Source organism: Anarhichas minor, unplaced genomic scaffold, assembly GCF_050575085.1.
Source record: "Anarhichas minor isolate MPS153535 unplaced genomic scaffold, ASM5057508v1 ptg000003l, whole genome shotgun sequence".
Lineage (NCBI taxonomy): Eukaryota > Metazoa > Chordata > Actinopteri > Perciformes > Anarhichadidae > Anarhichas > Anarhichas minor.
This window is the reverse complement of record NW_027466449.1, coordinates 2606331-2619442: the sequence shown is the minus strand read 5'-3', so window position 1 is coordinate 2619442 and position 13112 is coordinate 2606331. Positions and strand designations below refer to the sequence as shown.

Here is a 13112-nt window from a genome sequence, read left to right as displayed (position 1 = left end):
AGGTAAATATTGCAAAAAACAACACATATTTATCTTAATGAAATGACAATCCTTAATTCCTTAAATACACACATCCTCATCGTTAATCAAATTAAATTAACTGTATTGCTATCTTTGATATTCAAATCATATCACATCCCCATATTAGTGATGTATTTGTACATTTACTCAAACGTACTGCACTGTTCCTTTATCATACACTGCTAAATTATTACCTCGCATGTACAGCAACTTAATTATAATAGTAACTTTAACATATATCTGAATATTCTGAAGTTTAGACATTATTATCTAAAAACATGTGCAGTGCAAAGTGCTCTTGTTGCTCTGCAGGTGCTGCTGCTCTGCAACCGGATGGAAACATTGCACTCAAAGTGTTTTAGCTCTAAAGGTATGGGACCGGTGGCTGTATAAACAATGCATTATCCTCTGCGTTGCTCCTCAGCAGCGCCTGAGTGAAACAAAGGGTTGGGCCACCGGGTTTAATGCTTTGATAATTGGTCTTGGATGGCTGAGAAGGAACATACATCACAATCTAAGCGGAAGTTTGCTGTTTATGCACACAAAATGTCATTCATTAGAGTTCAGTCAGTCATTACTGGTGTACAATGACACACATATTACTACAAAATGCTCTTTGGGTTACACTGTGATTTTTGTGAATGTTCACTGTAAGGAATTGTCCAAATTTCTTGAAAGATATTTAAATCTAGTCAGAAAGCACTATTAGCAATATTTACATTTTTTAGTCCTACGGTCATTTGTTTCAACACAGAATTTGTCATGTTTTTTTTATGCTCGACTTGATCATTTTAAGTTAAAACTTTCTTTTAAAAACATCCAATAAATGCAACAAAAGCAAACAGGGTCAACAAAATCGTTTTCATTTTGTTTGTTTTGCTTTTAACTAGTGTTATTATATCTTAGAAAAATACTTTTCATACAAAAAACGGTTTACCATTTTAAATACAGCCTGCTGTGTACAAAACACGTACAGAAACACAAGGTGAGAAACAGTGACAAAACTGTGAAGCGATGAGTAAGAGGCTGAATGTGAGAGCTGATCCAGAATACAGCAGGAACTAGTGAACCTCCAGGGATGTAGCAGCCTAACAGGGAAAGAGAGGTACAGTACAGTGTTTGTGATAAATCAAGACCGGCAGTGTGTGAGCTAAGAAATCATTTACCAACTTCTTAACTGTAATGTTCACGCTTAAACCTCAAGTGACGAGTTGCATGGTCCACATGTGCTGTCTGTCATAAAAAGTGGATCCAACAACCCCAAAATAGTATGACTAGTTCCTGAAAACGTGACAACCAGGAGATAAAATGTTTTCACTTTACAACAACAGTACAAGTTCCTGTTTTCATTGAGTCAAGCTACACAGAGTACAAGTAACAGTGGCTGTGGTCCAGTTGATCGTCACAGGGGAAACATGCTTTTTTTGGGAATTAGATGAAATGAATCAGTAGCAGGTAGTGGATCCACTAGGTTCATTAGCCTGTAGTGTTTGTAGTGTTGTTGGCACACAGGGTTGTTTGTGTTTACTTGCCACACAAGCCGTTAATTCAAGTCGGCATGAGCTGTATTTGCCGTTTTGTGTGCTGAACTGAAAGGGAAACCATGACCACGGGGCTCAAACCAGCGCTGTACTGATCAAGTTTTGGAGCACTGAATACTAGCAAGAGGGCTGAGTGTATCACAGCAGTCGGGGTAAAATGAAGCGCAGTGCATCTTTAGCCCATGTTTAACACACATCTGAAATTGTAAAGACACCTGTTTTCACATTCATGTTGAGTTTGTTCTCTCCCAGGAAACCTGATAACACTCTTCGTAACAACAACATACGTGACAATTTGTCAGATTTGATATTCAAGTTCTGTTTTTTTGCTCCGTGGCGACTTGGCATGTACTGTATTTCTACTAAGCTCTCATATAAGAAGCTAACAACAGAGTACATGAGCTCATGGGAGGATGCACAGTGATGGTGGAGAAAGAGCAGGTTAAATTCATGTATTACAACCACTGGAAGAAACAGATCAATCTGCAGATCAGTTCACTACAAAACATTCCTCTCCTTCTTCTTCCTCTCTTTCTTATAATGTTACAGCCAAAGGTTCCAAAGTTGACTGAACTTGTAAAAAGTGATTTAAAAAATGTGTTACACCTGAGGCACACTTTAAAGTAAATATCAGGAGCAGTCAGTCAAGTTCTAGTTTGAGAGCACAGAGTAATTATCCTTGATTCAACTAAACTTAAGAGTGTTTTTGGCTTCCTGACATCACACTTTCTCAAAGGGGAACAAATGTTTCTCTTGTTCTCTCTTCTCTCGTTTTGTCGTCTTCTTCTTCAGTCCGCTGATGCTCTCTCCGTCCTCCTCTGCTTGTCTGTTCTGGGGCCAGGACATGGCCAGAGTCTCAGACGCCGTCTTAGCTGAAGGACTTCCAGCCTCAACCACCTCCTCATCTGACGAAAGCCCGCCGGCCCCCTCGAGGATCCCCAGTCCCTGGTTCTTCTTTCCGTAGCGCTGTTTGAGTCTCTCTCTGATCAGGAGCCCCTTCACCAGCAGAGTCCAGTTGAAGATCACCCTCTTTTCTTTTTTCTGGAACGTGAAAGGGAAGAAAAGTTAATGTGGTGTTTCGATGCCAAGCAGGTTTTAAACAACTGCTTTTGCATGAAAGTAAGCTGGTTCTTATTTACAGAAGTTCTCCCCTCAACTGCACAATCACCATAACTGCATGGTCATAGGAAGTTAATACTTCTCCTCAATCAGTCTCACACACACACACACACACACACACACACACACACACACACACACACACACACACACACACACACACACACACACACACACACACACACACACACACACACACACACACACACACACACACACACACACACACACACACACACACACCTCTTTCTCCTTCTGTTTCTGAATCTCTTGGTCTTCCGCCCAGGCCGCTCTGAGAATCTCCTCATGCTCCTCACACACGATGTAACCATCAGTCCTGAAACACACACATTTAACCACACACTGTATATCAGAAGCATTTCATACATTTTCATAACATCTGCTTTTTTGGTCTTTCCGTTTTCCAGCAGTAGAGGAAACTACTAAGGTTGTGCAGGTAGATATATAATTTGCAGACTTTGGAGTGTTTGAGTGATTATTTTAAATATTCAATCCATATCATGCAAATGTTTACGAAATAGTAGTTTTAGTGGTAACTTCCCCCAGCATGCAACAGAACTAACAGCAGCAGTGTTTACAATGCGTGTGCCTCAAATTCACACATCTAATTGAGAACAATACATTTCTTTTGACACACTTAATATAAATATTGTGTCAGAGATCACGATTAAAGTACTTTCTTCGGATGTTTAACATGAAATGATGATGTACGTAATGATTTTCTGTGTTCTTACAGGTGTTAGAAAACTATCCTACACGTGATAAAAGCAACTGTTAAAAATTACAAGCACGAAAGAAAAAAAGAAATACAAGAAACCCGTTCAGTGTTGTCTTACACAGCATGCGAGTATCCTCCATGGAAGTCAAAGCCCATGACCGCAGGGGCGGCGTCCATGCTCAGCTTCTTGGCCACGCGGTGCAGGTTGGGCAGCTTGAGGTGAACACAGCCCACCGGTAACATACAGGGCTTGAACAGGTAGACGTTACCATAGTCGTTACGGGGAACCTGGAGATACGGTCACAGAAAACATGTAAACAACACTGCACACATTTGACTTCCTCTGAATATATTGGTTTCTCATTAAAATTAAATTAATATTTCATAATATCTGCTGCTACAGTGACCGCATTTCCTCCCAGTAATCATTCTAGTCCACACAAAGGCGGTTACCTTCCCATCCACTGCTAGAGGCGGCTGGTACTCTTCAGTCTGCCATTCTCCAAACAGAGCCAGGTCATTCTCCTCCTTCTGCTCAGACGCCATCCTGGCTTTGCGGGAACGATTAGAGAAGCCCCTCACCATCTGAAAGAGAGTGAGACAGTGGAGCTTTTTCATACACATTGTCTCGTTATCCTTTCAGTTCAGTCATACAGCAAACAAACACTGCGATTCGAGTCCTACATCAGTGTCAATAACAGCTGAGGCTGAATAGCTAATATGTCCTACTGTGTCACCACAGTAAGGTTAGTCTACTAAAACGGTCTAAGTGTAGATAAACATGTAAATTCTAAGATGATGGTCTGCAGGTTTTTTTTCTTCTGCAAAGCACTATTTTACACGTTTGCATTAGCATCGTGTCTAATCAGTGCCCACTGGCTGAAATATTTAAATGCACTCATTCAGTTTGCTGCCAAAACACTTGTCACCATCATCAGTTCATGGTTACAATGTAGACAAACAGAGATTTAACAGCATCATTGCTCCCCAAAGTATTCAATAAATATGCAGATTTGCATAACTGTCTCTGACAAGATCTTAGCTTTGCAAATTCACAAATTGAACTTTGTTGAATGTGTTTTGCTTTACATGCTTTTTCTTAATCATAAAGTAGTCACGCATTCACGAGGCATTACTGCCGGAGCCCTGCTTTACAGTACATCTCAGTATAATCAGTCTAAAAACCGTCGTGACTTTTGTCTACACAGCAGAAAAACAAATATGTTTCCTCTAGAAACTGAATATTACGCGACGCAGTAACCTTGCTCTTTTGTTTTGGGTGATTGTATGTCATTTTCCCAGCTCATCCACTTCAATGTTAGGAAGAGAACTATGGTGGAGGAATGGTGGTTGTATGAACAGCAGAGTGTTGAATTACAGTTCAATGGATTCATTTAGAGGTTGACTGTTGATGAAGTTGTTCACCATATTTGGTAACATCAGTCATGACTCGAGTCATGCAAATAAAAGACTGCTGGAGTGATTTCGCAAGAGTGGAATTAAGTAAGAGAGGAACAGAAATAACAGAGAAACAAACACACACAGAAACAAACTGAAAGAAGGGAAGTGTTGGATGGAAGAGAAAGAAAAAAAAAAGAAGAGAAACTAATGAGGAGAACAGATTGGAAGAAGATATTCCCACTCGCCTTAGATGGTTCCTCTCCTAGTCTGACAGTCCGTGCCTCTTTCAGCCAAGTGTCTTTGGAGTGGAGCGTGTGCACACAATCCCTAAAGAGAAAGAGGATTTTAATATGAATATTGTGAAATATTATTATTTTTTTGGACTGAATTTGTCTCAAGAATTGAAAGTTTTTGCTCATGGCTTAAGCCCAATGTGCACACAATTTATTTAGGTTGTATCTGTAAATGAATCTGAATGAACAGTGGCTAACAAACAACAACAGTCAGCAGCAGATGTAATTTACTGCTATCAGATCACTATGAACATTTGAACTCCACAGGTTAACTAATCAAATAGCACCACCAGGTGGACACTGGTGCTCACAGCCACAATTAATTCAGACACGCAGGTCATCCATAGCTGTGTCACAATTCAGCTGATCTTCCAACGCACCCGGCCAATGACGGTGGGTCCCACACACAGAAACTCTAGTCCTACCAGAACAAGATGGTCTAACCTCCCAGACACCAAAACTCATGCTGCATTCAGGTGCTTCCTAATTTAAAGTTTTATGCAGGACCACTGTCAACTGGGACAGCTTCCACGATGCCCTACAGTGTGAGTGGTGATGTTTTAGTTCAACACATGGTGACCATCTCGCAAACCTTCTACCAGAGACTGGTCTGTGTATCCGTACACACCCTGTGATTCACAACGAAAAACAAACATGGTATTTTATTCCTGTGTTTTAAAGGAGGAATTTGCCTTATTTCTTCTTGGTCTTTTTCATTCTAGTTCAAGCGGTAGATCAACCACCGACTGATGACCACATGTGTGCAAAAACCTAGAAAATAATAAGCGGTCACATGAAATTTTCCGACTTTAAGGGGACTTGTGTGAACATCCTGTTAAACAACCGATTAGTGTACAAATGTACTGAGGGCTGAAACGTATACATGTCAAATTCAACCCAAATAAGGCCGCACTGCACTGCACTGCATTGCTGACTGTTTTGCCACTGACCTGGAGTACACCGGCTCTCCCCTGCAGTATCCCAGTACAGTGGCTGTTGATGGGTAGATAGCTTCATATTTCAGCATGTGTCTCTTTAAGGCGTACATCGGGTGGTTCTTGTACTCCGCTATTGAGATGGGCAGGGGTTTGTTCAGCAGTTTGTTCTGGAGCTGGACGGCCAACATGGGGAAGAAACAGAGAGAAGATAGTATCAATGAGTATAAATGAGTGTGAAAAATAAGATGGAGGTTGTTTGTGTATAAAATAAATCATTGGATCTGTCTGAATGTCTACACGTCTCTCTGTCTCACCTCCTTGTCCTCCTTTATGTCCCTCTCGTCCTCGGGTCCAATGAACGGCTCAAGCGTCTCTTCCCACCAATCTTCATCCACCCGCCTCTTCCTGGAAGATGTCAACGTGGTGGGGTCGTACTTCCTTCCCAAGTCCTTCACAAAGCCGTCTCCGTCCACCGACACCACGTACGTAATCGGCGCCGTTGCGTTCTGGGAGCAGAGGTGAGGCATCCCGACACCGTGCTCCACGTCTACGCAGACCCAGGAGGAGGTTTTCACCAGATACACCTCCAACCACTCGTCTGCTCCGGGCCCCTCATTCTTTCTCCTTCGCTTTGTTCTGTTGTGCATGGTTCCTTCTTCATCATCATCTTCCTCCTCTTCCTCCCACTCTTTGCCCTCCTCGTCTTTGATCTGTTTTTTCCCTCCACTACTCCTTCTCTTCGGAGCTGCAGTGTTCTTGCTGTTTGTCACTTTGGCTTTGCTCTTTCCTTTCCCCTCCTTCCACTTTGTGGATTTAGCGCCTCCCTCTGAATCCTCACTGTTCTCCTCACTGGTCGCCTGAAATTTCTCCTCTTCGCTAAGCCCCTCCTCCTTCTTTTCCCCTCCGCTGTCACTTTCTTCCTTGTAGCTGACTTTAGAGGCGATCCTGCGACGTTTTGAGTTCTTTGGCCTCTGCCCTCCCGATGTTTTAGTCTTCTCCTTTACCTCGTCATGCTCCTCCTTTATTTCTTTCGTCTTTGCTTTCTTTCCTCCTCGGTCTCCTGTGATCTTCCCCCCTCCAGCTGGTCTCTTGGTGCCAGGTGAGACCTTCTGCTCAGGGGAGGTGGTCTTGGAGGTTTGCTGGCATGTGTTGCTCTTTCCTGGGGCACCGGTAGAAGTTCTTGCCCCTTTGCCCTGCAGAAAGGACATTTAGATTATGTGTATAAGAGCAGAAGACTCTAAAAGTAGTAGATACACATTTAAGAGAATCATAAAAGTAAGTTAATTAATAAATGATTGAAACATCACGTTTCTGCTAACTTACTATAGGTGATAGTGGTATGAATGCAAACTTGACCATAACGACCTAAACATTGACAGTTCCAACAGTATGAAAACAACAACTGTAATCACGTACAATTCTATATCATTCAAGGTGATAAACAAAAAAATGATTTACCAATGAACTTAAGTTCATCAGTAAGGCTCTGTTGTGGTACATCAGACTGGAAAGGTTGGGAACCACTGGTACGGACTATCAGCAGGTTAACTGGTGAAAAGAATGATTGCTTCTGATATTTATTTCTGATATTTCCCTAATTCAAATGATAGTCAACACAGAGATTTTTCTTACATTCTCAACTACAAAAGGGAGTACCAGGCTTACATATCAAATCATACAAACATTAGTGAATCATCTGTTTTCTATCTAATGATTTCAAAGACCTTGTACTAAAAATGTACACGATACATTTTAACAGAAAGGTTTTAGCAATTTCATTGATGAAATCCTGTTTCATGGATAAGTAATGCTGAATGTGTCAGTATTTAAGGGGAACAGATTTCAAAATCTGTATTTAGTTGTCGGCCATCGTACTGAAAACTTGAGCATTAAAGGCTGAGGACAGAGTTCTCCGTACATTAAAATGAAGCCAATGGCTGAGTGTGGTCGCTGTATCTACATCAGTACGGACGTACCTTGGCTGATGGGGGTTTGAGAGGAATCGGCTGCAAAGAAAGAACCAATCGGCAGAAGAGCTGCAGAGACCTCAGGACCAACAGGAACAGCTGCAGGAAACGCAAAACACATATGAGCATAATTATTGAACCAGATTATTCTACCTTTGAATGTTCACTCAAAGGCTGAACTTCACTTCTTTAATTGGACTAATCGTGTTCCAAAACACCAACATATGTCATCTCCTGGTGGTTTCTGGCAGACAGGCTGGCCAGCCGCCTCTCCAGCAGAGCGCGGAGGTTCTGACGCTCCTCACAGGGAAGACAGGGGTTGAGGGTGAACGTTGATCTAAACCTGAAAGGGAAGAGAAAGGAAATAGAAGATACAGTGGTTAGTACACCAAGGTAATAGTGACTGATATAGTGACTCTGTTTTACACATTCAGACATGAAAAGTTTCTTCAGGCACCACGACACACGTCATATTTGACGAGCACACACCATTTGTGCAGTCCAGAGAGGTAGTTTTGGTCGATGCGTTCCTTGGCGACCATGCTGAAGTGGGTGGGCAGCAGCGACAGAGTGATGGCCAGCAAGTCCGGCTCACAGCACAGACGGCTGCGGAAGATCCCACTGGCTATCAGGCACATCACGTGGACCTGAGAGACCAATCAGAGGTTTGCAATGACCCAAAAAACAATTCCAGACACAGAATAAGGAGACAGCGATTAAGAAGAATACGTCGTTGTTTTCACCTTGTGTGTGTCGATCAGCACGTCCTTCTTGTATCGGTTCACCATCCGCCTCATATAAGTCTCAAACTCTGCCTTCCTCTTTTGCCTGGCCAATGAGAAATGATGATTATTAGAGTAAAACAGACAGACTTTTCTCCATAGTGTATACTCACACATAAATCTATATACAAATATATACAAACTTGCACCCGTTGGCTGTTGAAATGCATACGCTGCATGATTGTAACCAGACAAATTTGCAATGGCTTTGTGCAAAGATGCAGTGAGTCAGCAGGTTTGAAATAGATCAATTCAGGGTTAAGATGAATAAGAAAAGAATCAGTTTCACATGAAGTTAGTCCACGGAGCCTTAAGGAGCTCTCGACAATACAACAACTGGTCATAGAATAGAAAACGTTCTTTAGGCACTCTATGGCAGAACAGGAAGAAAAGGTAACTTTGGTAAATTGTAACTTGTTGACGCTACATGGAACTGTATTTAAGATGAGAATATATATATATATATATATATATATATATATATATATATATATATATATGACATGTAGTAGATCATAAACAGAATACTGAAACAGATCACAATTTAAGAAACAAAGCTGTCATTAATCTTTTCTTACACTACTACACAAAATGTCCGCTTACTTCTTCCTGACCTCTGGAGTCTCGATCTCTATCTCAACGGGCTGTGAGGGCAGGACGGGTTCCTGTGGTTCAACTGGACCCAGCGGCTCAGAAAGCTCTGGTCAACACAGACACACTCAATTATTTTGTCACTTCTGTTTCATACTTTCTCCCAACATGCTACAATATATCTGTGAAAACAATACTTTCCAACTTTCTTCTCACCTTTTTATATAAAATGAAAAAGAGTTGGAAATGTGTTATTACACACAACGAGCAGGTTTCTGCTGCTCCCTCACTTACCTTCCACTTCCTCCCAATCATCCTCGTCTTCGTCACTATCCTCCTCCTCCTCCTCTTCTTCTTCTTTCCTGGTTTCCTTGGCGTTCACTTTAATCGCAGGTGCTGCTGAGGTCACCATGTCAAAGTCCTCTTCACTGTCACTCCCCTCCTCCTTCTCTGGCGACTGGAAGTATTTACTGGTTTTGACAGCAGCTGCGGTCGTAGATGTGGTGGAAGACGTGTTCCTTGGCGCTCGTTTTGTGGAGCCACGTGGTTTGGGTTTGACCTTCCTCTCGAGCTTCTCCTCTTCATCTGTGATGACATTACCTGGAAGGACAGACAGAACGAAATAGGTTTACGCTACAGGATTTGAGTAATGATTAAGACCGAGTAGTTTAAAAGGGATACGGTTTGGTTTTCAGTCTTCTACTTCTCACTTTTTCTGTCCTTATATAGTTGGAATCTTTGTGATGTAAAGTGGTTATATTTAGCATCAATGAATCTCAACCACATTAATGTAAAACTGAAGTATGATCCTGTACGAACAAGATCACCATTGCCTCTGCATTGCATTTTATGTTGTGAGAAAGTTAACATTTAAAAGGAAATGTGTTTAAATGATTAGTTTAGATTATTATAGATTAAAAGCTAAATGTGAATAAACATGTATCAATAGAAATCAAACAGTACAATGGTGGTGGTGGTTGAGTCCTCCTCACAGCAGGAAGCAGAAAGGCTCATGGGAGTTACGGTTGCAGTTTTATGAATCACTTGTCATAAATCATGAAAGTCATAAAAAGGCAAGAAACACAAGCTACCAATCATCTCAACCAAAGCCTCATTTGTAAATAGTAAATACAGCCTGGTATCAATGCTGCTGCTGTTCAAGAACTCTACACAGAGAACATTTGAGAGCACGCTGCTGCTGCTGCTGCACTTATTGTGTGTTTTTATTATACAGGAATGCCTAAAGGTGCATTTTAAACTGACAAGAGCAGAGAGACACACTTGAATTACTTGAATTAAGATGCAAAACATACAAATGAGACGTCACTGAGAATGATGCATCTTCTCAAGGCTTATTTTTTTTAAATGCATGCAAAACATCTGCATCTGTATGGCGCATGCTTTACACTCAGGACAGAATTGGTCCCCATGTTCATTTATTTTCATTCACTTCTATACTTTATATTTGTTGTGTATTTTGTGTCGTTTGATATTGCGTCTTGACAATTAATACATTTCAAATAATAATGTATACGACAGATGTGGTCCCTTACTTCCACACTTACAAAAACAAGCTTCATGTTTTGATGAAGTGGAGCACAGATGTGGATCTGGGTTAACAGATCCACTCAACCATCCAATCCATATCACCCGCACATGCACCTGCACTCTGGCTGCTTAATAACAAAACAGCCATGAGTAGGAATCATCAAACACTGAATAGGGGGTTTTAAACTGTTGAAGACCCCCTTAAAGATAACTTTGACAGCACTTACAAAAGATACACATCGCTTATTGAGGTCTTTATAAGTTGGTGAATTCTCTACAAATTCTGTGAATCATCGCTCTCTAGGGCTGGGCAGTAATTCCATATTATTTGTCGACTTTCAGTGTAATCATATTGTGATGATATATGTATATATATATTTTTTTTTTTGTTTGGTTTGTCTGATCTGATGTATGACAAGTGACAACATAATTGTATTTATTTATTTATTGATTGCATTAAACATCTTTAACGTTACGACATATTTCCTATAATCACACTTTATGATGATAATGGCAAAGTATTGCAGTTGATTATATCTGATGTATCAGTCATTGACATGTGTCACTGGACCTACTTCAACAAGACTGTCATGCAGTGATACCTTTAGTCTGCAATGACAACCGGCTATAACTCATATCCGTATAACCATATGAAACAGGATGCATGCTTAACGTTCTTCTCAAATGAATGTACTGTATGCATAAGCTTATAGTGGGAATGAACAAACTGCCCCCTCTTACTTTACAATCTGAGTTATTCTCACGCAGACAAACACAAGTAGTTAGCAAGCAGAATGTGGTTTTCCTATTTATTTTTCTGGATGCAGACTTCACACATCCTGTGCAGCAAACAGGGCAAAGTTAGGGTTGATACATAAGTCCTGGCTTGTCATACCTGCATCTTTCTTCTTCGCTCTCGCTTTGGCTCCTCCGCTCTCCGCCTTCGGCACCTGCTTCGGTTTCTTTGTATCGGCCTCTGTCTCTGCACACCCTCTCCGCTTTGCCATTCTCTCTTTCTGTCCTTCCTCAAACTTGTACCAATAAAAATCACTTTCTTTGAATCCAAGCGTCTTTCGGCAAAACTAGACCGGCGGAAGTCGCTCAGCTCTCCACGTGATGTTGTGTAAAGGAAGGGAAACAGCAGTTATCCAACATTTCCATCTGCAGATTTCATAAGCCAAGAAAGAGCACTCCGTTTGTTTTGGAGGCAGAACTCTGACGTCACTTCCGCTCCTTCTTCTTCTTCGCTGTTAATATTGCACCTGCACAAAGTCGCCTAACTTGCCTTCTTCCATTTAACCCCCCCCCCCCCCCCCAAAAAACAATCTCCTATCAGCTGTTCAGACTGACACACATCACTGCTGCTATCTTGACAGTTTAATATATAGTTTGTGTTTTTTTAAGCGACGTAGGCTAATTCCACTTTATGGACACTGAGGGGCGATGTTGTGCCATATATGAGGCTTAACTACAGCAAGTCACAGATGAGGTGTTCGTCCTCCTGATATTAAAGTGTCATCTTGAGATTTGACAGTTTTGCAGTGACACATATATAACTACTACATCCATGGGGTTTTATAAAAGAGACACTCGTGCCAGGTGGCTACACAACCGTCTGTCAACAATAGCATCTGTTCATTTTTTTTTTTCTTAGATTTAAAATGTATCCAGAGGTATATAATGCGTTCAAAAGTAGAATAATTCAGTCTGTAGATCCCCAGCTGAACTTAAAGGGCCATACCAGATTTTGAAAAATGGTGGTATGTATGGTGTAATTAATATACAAACGTTACATCAAATAATGTAAAACCACCAAAGCCATTTACAGAGCTCTCAATGCCAGAGCCGCAGTTCCATGACAGGTTTACTCTAACAAAGTGACGGAATATAATTTACGAGGACCTCACTACTGATCTCTTCAAATTTCTCATACATCAGTAATTTATGTCACTTTCTCTCGATATGAATGTTTATACCACATATTTAGTGAGCCTAGATTGAGTGGTAATAATGCAATTTTCAGACATATAAGAAAATAATATAATTGATGGATTCTTGTGCACATTTTATTTCAGTATGATGGTGAATTAATTCTACAGTGTGCACAGAACTAATGGCTAATGGTCTCATGTTGGGCAAAATCCCCAGGCTTTAGTAGCCAGGTCTGAAATA

At 41.1% G+C, this 13112-nt stretch overlaps 1 protein-coding gene across 1 annotated transcript; it reads right to left on the bottom strand.

Moving 5' to 3' along the window:
• Positions 1-536: 536 nt before the first annotated feature.
• xpc (xeroderma pigmentosum, complementation group C) lies at positions 537-12152 on the bottom strand. Its single transcript, XM_076093364.1, has 14 exons — positions 11836-12152; positions 9687-9992; positions 9405-9501; positions 8763-8847; positions 8509-8666; positions 8242-8362; positions 8029-8118; positions 6367-7245; positions 6065-6225; positions 5067-5148; positions 3874-4005; positions 3539-3708; positions 2925-3018; positions 537-2603 (listed from the first exon to the last, which is right to left on the bottom strand). The coding sequence occupies exons 1-14, from the start codon at positions 11945-11947 to the stop codon at positions 2283-2285; spliced, it is 2808 nt and encodes a 935-aa protein (XP_075949479.1). The 5' UTR covers positions 11948-12152; the 3' UTR covers positions 537-2282.
• Positions 12153-13112: the final 960 nt, after the last annotated feature.